The sequence below is a fragment of the Grammomys surdaster genome, unplaced genomic scaffold (assembly GCF_004785775.1).
Source record: "Grammomys surdaster isolate TR1022 unplaced genomic scaffold, NIH_TR_1.0 125946, whole genome shotgun sequence".
In the NCBI taxonomy this organism is placed as follows: Eukaryota; Metazoa; Chordata; class Mammalia; order Rodentia; family Muridae; genus Grammomys; species Grammomys surdaster.
Window position 1 is genome coordinate 1,051,169 of NW_021620768.1, and position 17,442 is coordinate 1,068,610.

The 17,442-nt window shown below is 42.2% G+C and overlaps 1 protein-coding gene across 10 annotated transcripts in view; it reads left to right on the top strand.

The window, feature by feature from the left end:
• Positions 1 to 17,442, top strand: part of Arhgef11 (Rho guanine nucleotide exchange factor 11) — a 117,277-nt gene that overhangs the window by 74,424 nt on the left and 25,411 nt on the right. For 7 of the 10 annotated variants that reach the window (XM_028753341.1, XM_028753339.1, XM_028753342.1 and 4 more), the window contains exons 8-15: positions 5,753 to 5,872; positions 7,641 to 7,686; positions 8,217 to 8,293; positions 8,974 to 9,111; positions 13,491 to 13,565; positions 13,779 to 13,880; positions 15,007 to 15,105; positions 16,935 to 16,977. In XM_028753341.1, coding sequence (XP_028609174.1) covers positions 5,753 to 5,872; positions 7,641 to 7,686; positions 8,217 to 8,293; positions 8,974 to 9,111; positions 13,491 to 13,565; positions 13,779 to 13,880; positions 15,007 to 15,105; positions 16,935 to 16,977 — 700 coding nt within the window. The remainder of the gene's footprint in view (positions 1 to 5,752; positions 5,873 to 7,640; positions 7,687 to 8,216; positions 8,294 to 8,973; positions 9,112 to 13,490; positions 13,566 to 13,778; positions 13,881 to 15,006; positions 15,106 to 16,934; positions 16,978 to 17,442) is intronic. The other 3 variants (XM_028753344.1, XM_028753347.1, XM_028753345.1) reach the window with 1 other exon arrangement.

A 17,442-nucleotide genomic window follows, 5' to 3' on the forward strand; every position in this document is an offset into this window, starting at 1 on the left:
TGGTTTTTCGAGACAGGGTTTCTCTGTATAGCCCTGGCTGTCCTGGAACTCACTCTGTAGACCAGGCTGGCCTCGAACTCAGAAATCCGCCTGCCTCTGCCTCCCAAGTGCTGGGATTAAAGGCGTGCGCCACCACCGCCCAGCTTTTTCTTTTTCTTTTTTTTTTTTAAATTTTTATTTGTGTGTGTGTGTGTGTGTGTGTGTGTGTGTGTGTGTGTGTGTGTGTGTAATAAAGATTTAAAGGAAGAACAATTACAGTGGCATGTAAAAGCTTCGCAGTAAAAATAGTGTTTTAGTTGGGTTTGAAGGAGTGGAACTTTAGCAGACAAAAGAAATGGAGGAAACCAGGAACAGTAGCACATACCCTTCATTCTAGTACTTGGGAGAGTGAAGCAAGTGGATCTCGATAAATTTAAGGCCTGTCTGGTCTACGTGGTGAGTTTCAGACCAGCTAAGGCTACATAGAGTAAACCTGACTCAAAAATAAACAGAAAAGGAGTTTGGGGAATGTTAGTGAGAAAACAGTTTAGGTGAAAGGCATGGCGTGTGAGAACACCCTTAACAAGCACTGTGTTCTTGCAGTATACTAAGTATCCTGTAAGAGCAGTGAGTGAGGGGAGCCTTAGAGGTAGGAGTTAGAATGGTTACAGAGACAAATGAGAGGTGTGCCTTTCCCTGAAGGAGTTACAGCAGTGCCAGGGAGCATGGTGGGATAAATGAAGACATACTGTGTTGTAGATTGGTGCTTGTATATTCACATTGGATTACTAAGACACTGTGCTACAATACAATGCTAGACACATAGGTCAGGTCACTAGTCTAGAATTCAGACATGTGTATGAAATTCACACATGTATAGCAACTCATTTCCAACGAAGATACTAAGACAATAGTGTTTGTCTCTTCAACAGATAGTGCTGGGTCAACTGAATATGTACAAAGAATTAATTTGTATCCTTATCTCATGTAATTAACAAAACTTAATTAAGAATGAATTAAGAAAGTCTCAACAAACAAGAGTATGAAACTCCCAGGAGTTACGGAGAAGAGGGGACTTGAATCTGAGCTGTATATGTACAGATGGTTTTCTTGTTACTATTTCCTCAGGATTGTAGCTACACAGCATTTACGTTATGTTAGATATTATAAGTAATGAACAAAGAAAAATATGAATCTTTTACAAGGAAGCATGAGTATGAATCTTCATAACCTTGGATTAGCCACTAGTTTCTCTGTGTTACTAAAAACACAAACAATCCTTCCAAAAGATAGATGAATATCATCAAAATTAAAATGTATGTATATAAAGGAATAAAATAAAAAAATAAAAAGGCAGCTCACAGAAGAAAAGAAATATCTCACAGTCAGATATCTGCTAAGGGTCCAATTACCACAATGTGTAAAGAACTCTTCCACTTCAAGAGTAAAAAGACAAATAATGGAACTGGAGAGATGGCTCAGCAGTTAAGAGTACTGGCTTCTCTTCCAGAGAACCCAGGTTCAACTCCCAGCACCCACATGGCAGCTCACAACTGTCTGTAACTCCAGTTCCAAGGTATCCAGTGCTCTCTTTTTACCTCAGTGGCCCCTATATGCACATGGTATACAGATGTACATGCAGACACAATGCCCATACACATAAACTAATAAAATAAAAATATTTTTTTTTTAAAAAAAGACCGCACAGTTTAAAATTTGGCAAGGGAGCTGGAGAGATAGAACAGTTAAAAGCACTGGCTGCTCTTCCAGATCCTGAGTTCAATTCCCAGCAACCACATGGCGGTTATGTCTTCTGGTGTGTCTGAGGATGGCTACAGTATACTTCACGTTTTAAAAAAAAAAAATGGCAAAGACTATGACTTTTTTTCAGTGGTAGAACACTTGCCTAGATCATTGCCTAGATTCAGTTCATGCTTAGTAGTAGAAGCAAGCAAACAACATCCAAAATTAGACATACAAAACAACAATAACAGAAAACAAAAAAAAAAAAAGCCCACTTTAGGTAGGAAACTGATTAATTCAAAATATTATTTGATTTTTTTTATGTATTATAAGCTTTGTTGTTGTTGTGTTGTTGTTGTTGTTGTTGTTGTTGTTTTGGTTGGTTGGTTTTGGTTTTCCAAGACAGGGTTTCTTTATGTATCCCTAGCTGTCCTGGAACTCAGAGATCCACCTGCCTCTGCCTCCCAATTAAAAGCATTTTTTAAGAATGTGTATGTGCAGGTACTCAGGAAGGTCAGAAGAGTGTATCTGCACCTCTGGAAGAGTAACAATGACTCCAGAGACATCTCTCCAGCCCCATAAGTTTGTTCTTACTCTAAACAAAATTAGCAAAGAATTTAAACAGTTCTCTAAAGAAGATAGAAGCTGGCGTTATGACATATGCCTGTAATTCCAACACTTGGAGTCTGAGGCAGGATTGCAGTTTGGAGGCCAGCCTAGGTTATATAGAGAAAAACATCCCTAAAAACACAATGAAAGAACTCCACGTGGCCAATAAGTATGTGAGAAGATAGGGACTGCTTCTCCAGATGACAAAACTACTTCTGCTTTACAGCCACCACCGGGGTCTTTATGGCCAAAATAATGAAGCGTAGCATGCTGGGAAGGGCCTTAGACAAACCTGAGGAATGTTTTTATGTTTTGTCTGCAAGTTTACTGTCCCAGTCTGTTTGCATCACTGACAGTGGGGATGTAGAAGAATACAGTCATGTGGAAATGTTAGGCAGTTCTTCCAGGTGTTACAGATGCTGTGTAACCAAATATATCCACTTCTACATAAATGCCAAGCAAAATTGAAAATTCATATTCACACAAAAATGTGTACATGAACATTTATGACAACCGTCTTTGTAATAGTCACCAACTGATAAGAAAAATGTGGTAAATATTCAACACAGTAGGATATTTAGCCATCAAAAAGAATAGATGCATGCTATAAATGGAAGAACCCTGAAGACATTCCAAGTGAAAGAAGCCAGACAAAAGCCCATAAATGTTGTAGTTCTATCTGTGTGGAATGTACAGAATAGGCAAATGCTCACAAACAGACAGACTCACAGTTACCAGGAGCCAGTGACTGCTTACAGGAGCCAGCTTTCTTATTGAAGCAATGAGAATGTGCTGGGATTTGATAGTGAGAATGATTACACAACTGTGTGATATACTGAAAGACTTTGTATTGTATACTGTAAATAAGTTTAAATTATGTGAATTATATCTCAATGGAAAATTTTTAAATAATTCTTGGGCACCATAGAAGCCTGAAAGAATAAGTAATTTATGCAGTTATCAATCAGTGCTTTCCTGAGGTGATAATTGAATTGGGTTCAGTCTGCTGTGTCCAGAACATTGAAATGACAGAAGAGGACAGTGGTGGGCAAGTGATTTGGGTCACTTAAAGATCTTGGAGTTTTTCCTAAAGGCTATGGGAATTGATTTTCAAATCAGTTTTCTTGAGAGAAGTGTTTGGGGAGCTGGAGAGATGCTTCTATGATTAAGAGCACTTGCTATTCCTACAGAGGACCCAGACTCAGTTCCCAGCACCCACATGGTATCACTTGGAATTGCCTGTAAGTCCATTTTCAAAGCTTCATGGGCCCTTTGGCCTTTGCAGGAACCTGCACATACATACCCTGAGGCACACACACTTGACATAAAGAAACCTTGGTGGTGTCTGTTCTTAGTGTATGAGATGATGGCAGGCTTGACAAGAACAGTAGAAGTTAGGGTGAAAGAGTTGGTCACAAGTGTCTCAGAAGTCCCATCAGGAAAGCCTAAGACATGTGCTAAGAGGAGAAGAGTAAAGTATGGCTCAGTTTGGTGCCTGGGTGCCATGTGTAGAATCAAACAGGGCACATGAGCAAAGCTTACAGGATGGAACTGAAGGTCACCTTTGGGTCTGAATTGAGCGTGCCTGTGAAGCATCTAGGTAGTCTCTCTATCCTCTGGGAAATGGCTCTGGAGAAAGGAGATTCTGATATCCTCATAACAAGATAATCACTGAAGCTGGGGTCTAGCTGAAGTCAGCCAACACACCAACACAGAGGAGAGAAACCTGAAAGTGGATTGAGGATTTGTGTACATCTGTGTCACTGTGGCAGCATCCAGTGTCTATACCATTTGCTATTTGATCTTTTAAAGGGTAGCTGCTGAGGTGATGGGGAGAGGAAGAAAAATGGGGCTGTGGCTTAAAAAACAATCTAGATTGGTAGAAATAATTTTGTTGTGGGAATTTGCTCTTAATTTAGGGAACTTAGATGTCTTTAAAAGGTCAGATAAAGGGAAGGAACCATTTGAAAAAGATTTTAAAGGTATCTGATGTCTAAGGAACACTCAAAGCAATCAGAGTGGTTTGGAGTGATAAAAGATGCAATTTCTGAGTTACAAGAAGAGAGAGATGGATGCTATTTTAGTCAAGGTTTGTATTCCTGCACAAAACTTCATGACCAAGAAGCAAGTTGGAGAGGAAAGGGTTTACTCAGCTTACACTTCCACATTGCTGTTCATCACCAAAGAAAGTCAGGACAGGAACTCACACAGGGCAGGAACCTGGAGGCAGGAGTTGATTCAGAGGCCATGGAGTAGTGCTGCTTACTGGCTTGCTTCCCCTGGCTTGCTCAGCTTGCTTTCTTATGGAACCCAGGACTACCAGCCCAGGGATGGAACCACCCACAATAGGCTGGGCCCTCCCCCCTTGATCACTAATTGAGAAAATGCCTTACAGCTTGATCTCATGAAGGCATTAGGCATTTCCTATGAGAGTCTCCTTTCTCTGTGCTAACTCCAGCTTGTCTAAAGTTGACAGATGAAACTAGCGAGTACAGATGCAGATGTTTTGAAGTGGAGCAATGTTGGAGAAGTTCTGAGACAAATTGTGCTCTGGTGGCATAGAACAGATAAATGTAAAATGTAAGGAATTTTAATGAGGTTGGCAGGTAACAGGAAGCTTCAGATGAAATTGGTGAATATGTAATCCTAACGTCATCATTTAACTAGTAAGTTTTGCTAGCGATTCCTTTTTAACAAAAACATTTCAACAAATAACTGCCACAGACACTCTGGCGAGCATGTTACCTAATCGTATTCAGATCTTAGGGTCATCTCCATTCTTGACAGCTGTATTCAGGCTTGCCCAAGCCTACCCAGGTAGTAAATCAAGGAGCCAGGGTCTAGTGACAGTCTTGTCAGCCCTGTGCTCTTCCTCTGCTGCATGCTGCAGATATGCTAGGAGAGGTAGACGGTGCCTGCTCTTCTGGAGCTTCTGATAAGCAAGGCCTTTCTAAGCTTTTCCTCTCCTTATTCGAGATTTCCATTACGTTATATTTGCCCTAACATTATCTGTGTAGTGATCTGGGTAGTCACTTCAGTATTTTATACTTGACTGTGAGTTACAGAAGATCTTGTGCCAGATGTGCAACCTCATCCAGCCCTTAAATATAGGTGAGTGTAGGGCAGGCCTCTGGTTTTGCTTCATTGGTTTGTTTCCTTTCTCAGCTGCTTCATACATTCTGTCTCTTATTAGTCACCTTTTTTCTGATCCTAAATGATGGTGAAATGCAGGCACCTATAACAGACAGAAATCTCTTCCCTCTTCTTGTTTTGTGGTAACTACTGTTCTTACTGCTGGTAAGTCAGCTATCCTCTACTAACCACCCCTCTACCTTTTCCCCTCTTCCTCCTCTTCCTCTTATTCCTCCTCTTCCTCTTCTTCTTCCTCCTCCTCCTCCTCTTCCTCCTTACTCCTCCCTAGCGTATCTATGAGGTGTATAGTCGGAACCCCGCCAGCCTGCTAGAAGAGCAAATGGAAGGTGCCCGGCGGCGAGTCACTCAGTTACAGCTGAAGATCCAGCAGGAGACTGGTGGCTTAGTGGTGAGTGGTAGTAGGCGTTGCTTAAGGAGCAGCTCCATGCAGACAGACTAGTGTAGGAGGAGGAGAGCAGGACAGAAAGTCTCATGGGCCACAGAAGAACTAGCACCACAGAGGCTGAGCACTATCGCAACACCTACCTGGGATACCGTAGAGATACCACAGGATACCAAAGCCTGTTTCATGCCCGCCTTGTGAAAAAGCAAATGCACTAAATTAGATGTCTGCTTTTATCTGCTAATTACTCTTCCCTTCTGAATAGTTTCCACAAAGTGTGTATTCCTGCTCTGGGATCACTCACCATTCACCTCGTAGCTTTTTCCAAAGGAACATAAGTACCTTCCTCAGCCTCAGGAAAAGATTTCAGTCAGTAGAGAAGGATCTAAATGCACTTTGTAGAAAATGCCACACAGGAGGAGGTTGTTTATTCTCATCAGGGACTTTACTATGAGTGTCTTTTTATAACCATCAAGCCTCAGTTCTTAGGGTAAGAACTAACCTTAGGAAATTGTAGTATCTAAGAAGAAAATTTCCCCAAACCCATAGAAATTGTTTGAGGTAGAGCTGGAGAGATGGGTCAGCAGTTGAGAGCACTGACTGCTCATCCAGAGGACACATGTTCATTTCCCAGCGCCCACAACCAATTATAATGCCAGTTCCAGGGGATCCAATCCCTCCTCTGGCTTCCATGGGCACTGCACATACATGGTGCACGTACATGTGCGTATGCATGCAAAAACACCAATACGCACAAAATAAAAACAAAAAACTTTTAAAAATTTAAAACAGTTTACATTCTTAATGTCCTGTTCAGAAGTTGGTAAAAACATAGGCAAATAAACTTTACAAATTTACTTTCTGAAGGAACTTTGATACATGGTGGCTGGCTTAGATTATGGGCATAGACCATCTAGTTCTGATTTCTAGCTCTAGTTCCCCTCAACTTTCAGACTCATAGCTAAGTAACCTCACCACTAAGAGCCCGCTCTTTTGTTTTCTCTCTTATAGAGGAAGGCCACAACAGAATCTACCTACTAGGGTGTTGCCAGAACTAGAGCATGCCCCTGGCACCATGCTTTGTGCATGTGTGTGTGGCTGCTGCCACTGTTGGTGTCTGTGTGACATGAATTCTGAGACTCTGAGCTGAGATCAGTACATTTGGACTCTAGCCCTACTTTTGGGTTTTTTGTTGTTTGTTTTGTTTTTGTTTTTCACTTAGACTGTGGCTTAGAACACCTAAGCTTCTTTCTAACTTCTCATTTGTTACATGGGAATAGCCTCTTTTACTGGAGTTGCTGAAAGATTGAATGCAGTTAAGAAAATGCTTTGTGCACAGTAAAACGCTGCCAGTGTCACTTCTGCAATGGCTGGGGCACAGTTCCATGCCAATACCAGTGCTCCCCATACACAGCTGTTTAACATCTGTCCTCAGTGCAACCTTAGGACTGTTTTATTTCTTGATGGTTAGAATACCTTTCCTGTATCTAACCGAAATAAAACAATACATGTTTTAAAGTCCAGGGTGGTAAGTGAAGGGAGATTTTTATTAAGTTTTACAATAATGGTCAAACTCCTTTCCCACTATAAGAAGTTGGGAAACCTTCTCAGGCTACACATTCTCAGAGAACATCTCTTTAAGCCAGGCATTTCCCAGGCAATAAAGCAGAGGTGGCCACTTGCTATAAAAGCAAACATAGCTCTGATTGGGAAAAGGAATGGGAGTGGGAGAGGCTCTAAAACAGTTCTCCCCCTTTGGTCTTTTCTCTCTTAGGACATACTTCCACTCTGTGGTGAGACCAGCCAGAGAACATGTGAAGGTAAATCTTGTCATCCCCTGGTATATATGAGGCTATTTCATGGTCGTCACTCCCAGTGAGGCAGATTCTAGAATAACAAGGAAAAGGGATACCAACCCACAGGGCAGTTGGGTGTGTAAAAATAAGTAGTTAAGAAACAGGACCTACTGAGATTACAAGTCCAGACAGTAGCTTGTTGACAGCATGTGGCACTTAGGAGTTCAACAAACTCTTGCAAAGAAGGGTGGTGACCAGACGAGGGTCAGGAATAAGCTGAAGGGTAAGAGTAGCCTTAAGGGCATTACACAGACTTATTTTAGGTGGTGACGTATTCTGTGCCCAGTTGCAGAAGTAGGCAAAAGCTGGATATTGGGAGAGTAAAAGACCAGTGTGTCAAGAGAAAATGGGGGTCTTTGTATGAAAGAGTTAAAGGACAGCTGGCAGAAGAAAGGAAGATGGCAGCTTCCCCTCCCTACCTAGTGCCCACAAGAAAGTCTGTTCCTCAGGACCTGAGATCTTTTCTAAAACTGTCTAACCCGGTTTCTTCTCAGGCCGCCTCTCTGTGGACTCCCAGGAGGCCGACAGTGGCTTGGACTCTGGGACAGAACGCTTTCCCTCCATCAGTGAGGTGAGTGCCAATAGGCACAATTACAACTATGCATCCAGTGTCCCATCTCTGGGCACTGGACAGCGCTGCTGCTCGCTGACCCATCGTCTGGGTACATCATCCTCCACAATTGTAGCACTAGGGACTCAGTCACTGTGTTCTGATCTGGGCAGCTTTGGCATACATTCTCATGCCAGATTGTATTCTATCACAATTGATCAGCTCTGTTGGGTAAAATGTGAAGTGAAAAGGTGGGTAGTGTTAGTGAATCCCACCAAGTCCTTTTCCGACTGTTCCTGGCTATTGGTGACAAGATGATTGGTATCTATAAAAGAACAGATATGTGAGGAGGTCTCCAAGAAAATGGTGGAATGTAATATAGGCCTCCATAACCTCTGGTTGTCATACATAAGAGGTGATGCACTTGGCAGTGAAGTATGTGAACTGTGACTGAGACTTTCTGGATTGAATATATATACAAGCTCTTGGACTGTCAATAAGTCTCATGACCTTTCTGAGGCCTGGTTCTTTGTGTGAAAAGGAGGTTGAGAGATGATGTTCCCTCAGAGAGCTGTTAGGTTACGTGGGAAAATATATAATCAAGGGTGTGGTGTCAGCATGGTTGTCCTCATAAAGCAAGCTGACCCCAGAGAGTTGTGTGGATGAGGGAGGTTCCTTCTCACGGAATTTTCTTCCTTTAGTCATTGATGAATCGGAACTCAGTATTGTCAGATCCTGGACTAGACAGCCCTCAAACCTCCCCAGTAATCCTGGCCAGGGTGGCCCAGCACCACAGGCGGCAGGGCTCCGATGCAGTGGTGCACCCACTCAACCACCAGGTAAGAGACACAAACCACCCCTTCCCCACCCACCCACCCACCCCCCACCCTCCACCCCCCGACTGCCTTTCTCCTTTCACAGCTAAGATTCAGGCCAGGGTTATCACCAGTATGTAATCTTGAATAATCAGACTAACCCTGCTCTGACAACACATTGTTTGAGATGGTCACCTAGAGAACAAATAGAGAAGACCGAGCACAGAGTAAAGAGGAAAGGAGTCAGCTTCTGTGTGGAGTCAGTAGATGTCTCTCACAGATCACACAAGTTAAAGAAAAGCTGGTGATCTTTAAATATCTGGATATTCAGAATACTTATCTTCCCTCAGCAAAACTTTGCTTCAATCAAAACTGAGGGCAAGGACATGAATAAGAGCAAGATACAATGATGTAGCTATACGAAAACACTATGCTGTGTATTAAATAAACAATGAGCCTTATTCTAGAATCCCAATATAGAAAACAAACAGAAGTTCAACATGCTTAGAAACTTTCCTGTTCAGCTACCTCAGGTTCTTTGGTACTGCCCAAGAGTACAAAATGTGACTTGAAAGCCCCCACTCTCAGAAGTAGAACTAGGTCCAGGGAAGATTTCAGGGAGACGAATTTGGGCTCAAGACAAAGTCCTGCAGAGAACCTGGGCTGTGGACGGGCTTGCCTGGAGTAGTGCAGATGAAGGCTAACAAGACACTGCTCACTACGACAGGGGTCTATAAATTTTACCACTACACTAATGTTTTTCCAAATCTACATTTTAGTTTCATAATGTTATTTAGTATTTTCTTCAAGCTAGCTAGCTAGCTTGCTTTTTTCTTCCTTCTTTTCTTTTCTTTTCTCTCCACTGCCCCCATCCTCCCCCCACCCCCTCATTTGTTTGAAACATTGTCTTACTGTGTAGCCTGGCTGCTCAGGAACTGACTGTATAAACCCAGCTGAACTTAAAACTCAGAGATATTTGGCTTTGCCTCTGAGGGACTGGGATTAAAGGCATGCACTACCAAGCCTGTCTAAGCTTACTTTCTTAAACTCAAATTCATTTTAAAGGATATTTGTCACTGCTGCAAATTTAAACCAGTATCACATACCATGAATATAAGGTAAGTGTAAGTGAGGCAGCATACATGTCTAGAAATGGTTTTGTAAAGCCTTATCTAGAAAGGCACAGGACAATGGAGAGAGAAAGCTGCCGTTTATGTTTATGAGATGCCTCCTGCATGAGCTGGCTCTGCATGAATACATGAGAAGCTGATGGTTATCACCTCCAAAGAGACTCAGACAGAAATTGAGAAACTTTAAATCGATTTACCCTTTTATATCATTTCAATTCCAATCTATGTGAATGTATCTTGTACTATAAAAATTCAGAGCTGGAAAGATGGTTCAGCAGTCAAAAGCACTGGCTGTTTATTAATTATTTTTGTGGGGAGTTATTATGCCCTCTTTTACTCCTTAACTACAGGGGGTTTCTACTCCACTTCTTGCCCAAAAATTTCCAATGACACAAAACATTACAATTTATTAATGAGCTGTAGGCACTATGCTGGGCAGGTTTTGAGCTATTCTAATCCTTCCACCTGTTAAGACCCACATGAATGCCAGTCACTTGGAGTAGCTAAGGTTGGAAGCAATGTTTATTGTAATGAATTAGAATCTAATAGCATTTACTTGATTTTTTTTCAGAAAAGAAATTTTATATTGGAAGCCAGGCATGGTGGAGCATGCCTTTAATCCCAGCACTTGGGAGTAAGAGGCAGATGGAGTTGTCGAGCCCAGCCTAGTTTACATAGTTAGTCAGTCCCAGGACTGCCAGAACAATGTAAAGAGACCCTGTCTCCAAAACAAACACAAACAAAAGTAAGAAACCAAAACCCAGTCAGTAAGTGGGCTAATGAAGTGAAGAAACAGATCTCAAAATATGGAATACAGTGATCAATAAACATGAAAAGATACTTAACTTCACTAGCCGTGAGAGAAATGTACTGTACTGAGACCCATCTTATCCCATTTAGAATGGCAGTCATTAAGAAAATACATTCAAAAAGCTGGTAAGGATGTAGATTAAAGAAAATCCTTATATATTGCTGGTAGTAATATAAGCTAGTCCTAACCACTATTAAAATCAATATGAAGATTTCTCAAAAACTAAAAATAGGTCTTTCATATGACTATTGTGTGACACTATTCTGGGGCAACCTGAACAAATATCTATGCATCCCAGATAGGGACCTGATGATAATACCACCAAAGTCCAACTTGATGTACTTGAGTTTTTATTGGAGTTACTTACAGGAATATGGGTAGAGTTGACTATAGGAACAGAAACATTCAACAAAAGGGATCAACAAAAGCCAACCCTAGCATGGGTGACAGGTCATGACAGCTGGAAATCTAGAATGCACTGTGGAACTTAGTCAACTGTCAACTTGACAGGTTGGAGAGAGTCTCTTCTAGATAGCTCAGTTGGTCTGAGGGTATTTCTCAGCAGTCCTTACTGCTTTTTATATGATTGGGGAAGGAGTGGCTTAGTGCATCAGTCAGTCTCAGGGATTTCCTGAAGTGTCTGAGTTGTTTACTTCTTGAGTCATAAGGAGCTTCCAGTAGTATAGAATGTTTATTTAGAGAAAATTCCTGTACAGCAATGACCATCTATACCACTCCTGGATATTTAGCCAAAGAGCTCCAGGTCAGGATCACAGACATGTGCATGTCCATGTTTATGGCAGCACAGTCACAGTAACTGAGTCATGGAACCAGCCTTGGTGTTCAGCACCAGAGGATAAAGAATATGTGGTGTGTATACACAATGGAATTTTTTTTTTAGCCATAATAAAGAACCAACTCATGTCATTTGCATAAAAGTGGATGCAACTAGAGCTAATCATAAGAATAAAGCCAATTTCAGAGAGACAAATAGCATGTGTTTTGCTCATTTGCTATTTCTTGGCTTTCTATAGATATATAAAATTATGTATTGTGTATATGAAATGACTGTCCCCAGAGACAAAGGGGACCAATGGGAGGATAAGGCACTAGAAGGGAGAAAAATATAGAGAGTATGCTCAGCATCCAATATACACCTATACAGAAACATTTTAAAAATAAGTTAATATTTCTAAAAGCTTTTTCCCTGGACAAGCTAAAATCTAGTCTTTTTAGTGCTTTTGCCAGAGATTCTAGGGGATCTAGATGGCATCGGCTTCAAAGACCAGCTGATGCAAGAGTGGAGGCCTTGAGATGTATCTGAGAAGTACAGACAGCGTGCCAGCCTAACTGTGGCTTTGAAGGTGTGAGCAGCTCAGGGCCTCCCTCTTTCACTCTCTTTGATACTTTGGGGGTCTCTCTCTCTCAGTCTTCCTGGGGTTAGAGGTGAATAACTGTCCAGAAAAACAGAAGATAAGAGGCACCATTAGGATGCACCTGTTAAGGAAGGACATAAGTAAAGTAGGTGCTTCTAGAAGCAAAGCTGGTTTAGAGAGTCACTAAAAATGGGGGAATGTGGTCACTGAAAAGTCTTTGATAATCCCAGCATTTGGGAGGCAGAGACAGGTGGATTTGTGAGTTTGAGGCCAGCCTGGTCTACAGAGTGGGTTCTAGAACAGCCAGGGCTTCATAGTGAGACTGTCTTGGGAAAAGACAAAATCAAAAAGCTTTTGGTATCTCAGGGAATCTTTAGAAGAGTCTGACCTATAAAGTATTTGAAAAGTTCATGTAGTGTGAAGCCTCCTGGAAAGTCATTACTGGTATGTTAGGATTAATATCTTTTTAAAATCCACGGAAAGAAAAAAGAAACATAAAAGCCAGGGTAGAGAGTCTGAGTTTTAACAGGGAATGGGAGTCTACCATAGATTGTTAAACAGACAAGGAAAACAGTACGTGTGGGTGTTTAAAGAAGATCAGCCCCATCCTGTTGCATTGAAGGAGAAACAAATCTGGTGCTCCGGTCCCTCTAACAGTTACTCATTCATACACTTGCTGTCCACACTACTCAGCAGCACTGTGGTAGTTGTGTGGTTGTTTAGGGAGAACAGTGGTGAGTTGGTCTGTTTAGGAAAACACAAGTCTCCAACCCAGTAGTCCATTAGGTGCTGATAGCTTTTACTTGGTTAAAGGACACTCACTCCTCATCTTTGCAAACAGAAAGAGAACATTTTTCCAATTTCCCATCTTACCATGTCATGTGACCAGACTGCTCTATGTCTTCTGGGTCCTACGAAGCAGTTGGCTTTCTGTGAGTGGAAATCATTACATCTGTGCTGAACCTTGAGGTGCTAGTAAGACTCAAGTGGCCTTTTTAAAGTTAGGCTGCTGAACAGATATCATGGAGGAAGTTGAGTCTACATCTTCTATAATCTCTCATTCTATATTTCAACTCTCTCCTTCAGGGTATAGATCAAAGCCCAAAGCCTCTGATTATTGGCCCAGAGGAAGATTATGACCCAGGTTATTTCAACAATGAGGTAACAGTTTTCTGGTTTATTCCTTTAATTTTCCTCCCTTGCTTTACCCACACTGCCCTTGACTGGAAGCAGTTTGATTGGCACCAGCTATGAAAGGACCCTATGGGGAAGAAGGCTCAGCTAACGGAGCAGGGAAGATAGAGAGCTTGGGAGTAAAGTGTGCCGTTTCCTGTCTCTGTGCCTCCTGGCCATTCTCAGTTTTCTGCCTTCCAGAGTGATATCATCTTCCAAGATCTTGAAAAACTGAAGTCACATCCAGCTTACTTGGTAGTTTTTCTGCGTTACATCTTCTCCCAGGCAGACCCTGGCCCCCTGGTAAGTCAGAAGTGTCAGTCTGTTTGAGCCCTGCTTGTACTCAGCAGGGAATCTCTGATCACTATGTCTGATCTTTCTATGTATCTAGTTTTTAATGTCAGCTCCATAGGCAAAGTCGGACATCTCAAAGTCAGAGACAGAACAGAGCCTTACTTGTAGCCTAAGGGACAGCAAGAAGATCTAGGCCAGGAAAACTGTCCTTCTCCATTGGTTAAGGAAGTCTTCAGAGTTTTTAAATGAAAGCAGATACAAATTGACCCAGGAGTTGAGTCACCCTTGCAGATTTACAATGTTGCTATAAAAACTTTTGGTAGGGCAGAGTACTAAGGAATCTTCCATCTAAGGTGATACATGAAGGAATACCAGCTTCTGGAAGCAAAGGCAGATGGTCTCTTGAGTTCTGGGCTACACAATGAGACCCTGTCTCAAAAAAAAAAAAAAAAAAAAGAGACATAGTAGAAGATGGATAAAGTCCATGGTGCCCCAAGGTGATGCACAAAGCTGCCACCGTATACGCCCTCTCATTCCTCCAAGTGGCATAGAAACGGGATGATGGGAGACAAGGGTCAGAGTTGTAGTTTTCTGAGTAAGCCCAAGGAATGAGCTGCTGTTTTTTTCTTTCTGGGAATATCACAGTAAGTGGCCAGAACAAACATTGATTTGCTCAAAGGGAACTCGTTGAATACCTGTTTGTTTAGCCCCAAATCCTGATGTCTCAGAAGCATTCCTGAAAAGTCACACATCACCAAGAGAAGCAAAATAAAAGCTCTTCAGAAATAGTACATAAACACGTGAAGAAGCACCAAGAAATGTTGAGTGTGGAAGGAGACAGTAGTAGAAGAATAGCCAACCTGAAATGTGCTCATGGGAGGGACTGAGGTTGTTTATCGTTTTCAGCCTCCATATTGTTGGCATTTCAGAGGGAGAATTCTTTGCTGTGAAAGATTGTCTTAATTTGGAGATATTTACCCACTTACTGGACTCGACCCCTAGATGGCAGTAGGAACCACTACCTAGTAAATTAACAAGTCAGAATGTCTGTAAACATTACCCAATGTCCTCATGGTAAAGTCATCCCTGGAGAAGGAAGATCTATGACTCTAATCCAGTTTCTCTGTCGTTGTAGCTTTTTTATTTGTGTTCAGAAGTTTATCAGCAGACAAATCCCAAAGATTCCCGAAGTTTGGGCAGAGACATCTGGAATATTTTCCTAGAGAAAAATGCGGTAAGACCATCATGAGTTAGATTACAATTCCATAGTCTGAACCACAAGCAGAGGAAAGCCAAACAAAATATTAAAGCTATATAGAGAACAGGGTTGTTTTTTTTTAACATTTCAAAAATGTGTTTGTGTTCACTAGGATGGTCGCCACCCATCTTGAATTTAGTGCTGCTTCCTCCTGTCAGCTTTGCTTTTCCTTCTGTGGACTTACAGGACACTGGAGCAGCCAGCATCATGGGCATTTTATACCTATAAAGTAGGAGTCAGGGCTCTGCACCAGGTGCTGCTTCTTGTGTCTCTCCCTCTGGAGAGGGATGGGGGAGATCCTTTGTGAGAGGCATGTTCTCATAGGTAGGTTGTCAACACCAGAAAGTTACGGACAAGTTTTTAGGATTCCTGGATTCTGTTCCTGCCTCTCAAAGATTTATCTCCCCTAGAGCTATAGATATGGGTTGCTAAGAGCACGTGTTGTTCTTCCAGAGGACCCAGGTTTGATTCCCAGCACCCACATGGTGGCTTACAACCATCTATAACTCCAGTTCCAGGGGATATGACAGGCACTCACGTGCTAGACAGATATTCACATAGGCAAAACACATAAAATAAGAACATTTTTTCCTAATTTAAAGATTTTATATCCTCTGTGTCTCTTTAGTTCCACATATAAAATACACACTACCTCTCTTCAGAATATTTAGAAATAGAGTAGCAGTTCTCAACCTGTAAATCGAGACCTCTTTTGGGGTCTAATAACCCTTTTATAGGGGTTGCTTAAGACCATCAGAAAACACAGATATTTGCATTATGATTTGTAACAGTAGTGAAATTACAGTTATGAGGTAACTACAAAATAATTTTATGGTTGTGGTCACCACAACATGAGGAACTGAATTAAAGGATCATAGCATTAGGAAGGTTGAGAGCCACTGAGATGGATGTTCTAATTACTCCCCAAACCTTGTCTGGTTTTCTTTACCCGGATGAAGAGACAGACCCAAGAATATCAGATAATCTGGATTAGTGAAGTAAGGAGAGTGTGAGTTTCCAAAACTTAGGCAGACTTGCTGTCCTTCTCTAAAGAAGGAGTTGGAAGGGAAGCCCATAGTGTCTAGGAGGATTGCACCTCTCTGCATCTGAACTGGGTTCTCAGGGATGTCAGGATCCTGCTGGCCAAAGCGTCTGCCTGCAGATCACATTCCTTATCGTGACTTTGTAATCTGATCAACTAAGCTAATTCCAGATGATTTTATTCTTCTCACAGTCGACCACGAAGGCTAATGAAGTTCAGGAAATTTGGTTTTCTCAGTGTTTTGCATTTACTGCCTTCAATGGGTCTCGAGTAAGGAGATTAGAGCTGCCACATACTTGCAAAACCATACCAACATCCAGCCACATGGCAAGAGATTTAAGGACACGTGTCAGAGTATCGTGCAGGACTGGTGACATATACCCAGTTTCCACTGGTAGCAAAGCGGGGAGCAACAATCTATCCAGTAACAAAGGTTATCCTCTTGGAACCACTCAGAGGCAAAGCAGAGTCTAGCAGCTAATTTAACACTAGTTCAGTTTTAGAACATGCCATTCATTCTATATTCCATGCATCAAAGTAAGAAAACTGCTGGGCCGCGCTCAGAGTGTAGTATCCACTTGCCTTGTAACTCACGGGCCATGTCCAGAGTCCTAGCCTAGAATTCATATCCAAAGTTGAGAAGAGATAGAAAGGCGAGCTTGCTGTAGACAGGAGAGGACACATGGCCAGGCCCTAGGCACCTCCTGCTCGGGTCCTCTCAGTGCACACAGCCTCACTTTTGCCCCCACCTTGTATTTTACAGCCTCTCAGAGTGAAGATCCCTGAGATGCTGCAGGCTGAGATCGGTAAGTCGCTCATGGGTCAGGCTGCCTTTTTAGTGCCCTCTTGTACTGAGCTCTCAGGAAGCACCAGAGACAGAGTCAGAGTCCCTGACCCTGGGCAGCTGCCCTGTACAGGGGGCAGAATCCATAGGGGATTAGTCCAAAACACTTGACACTTAGGAACAGGTCTGAACAGATACGATCTAAGAGTTCACTCTGCCCTATCACAGATACTGGAGTAGTTAGGAAACCTGAATTCATTTCTGCCAACCCTCCATGGGACCCCTGGGCCTTACTTTTTATAGGTTTACTTGAAGAAGAGGAAATTAGACTTAACCAAGGATCTCTAAGCAAGGACAGATTGCTGTGGGTGACTTGTAAAATTACAGAGACCAAACCTTACTCCAACCCACCTACCAAGTCAGAACCTCTGGACTCTTGACTTGAGAGGACTTTTCAGTTGGTTGGTTCTAGGGGGTTGGGTTTTTG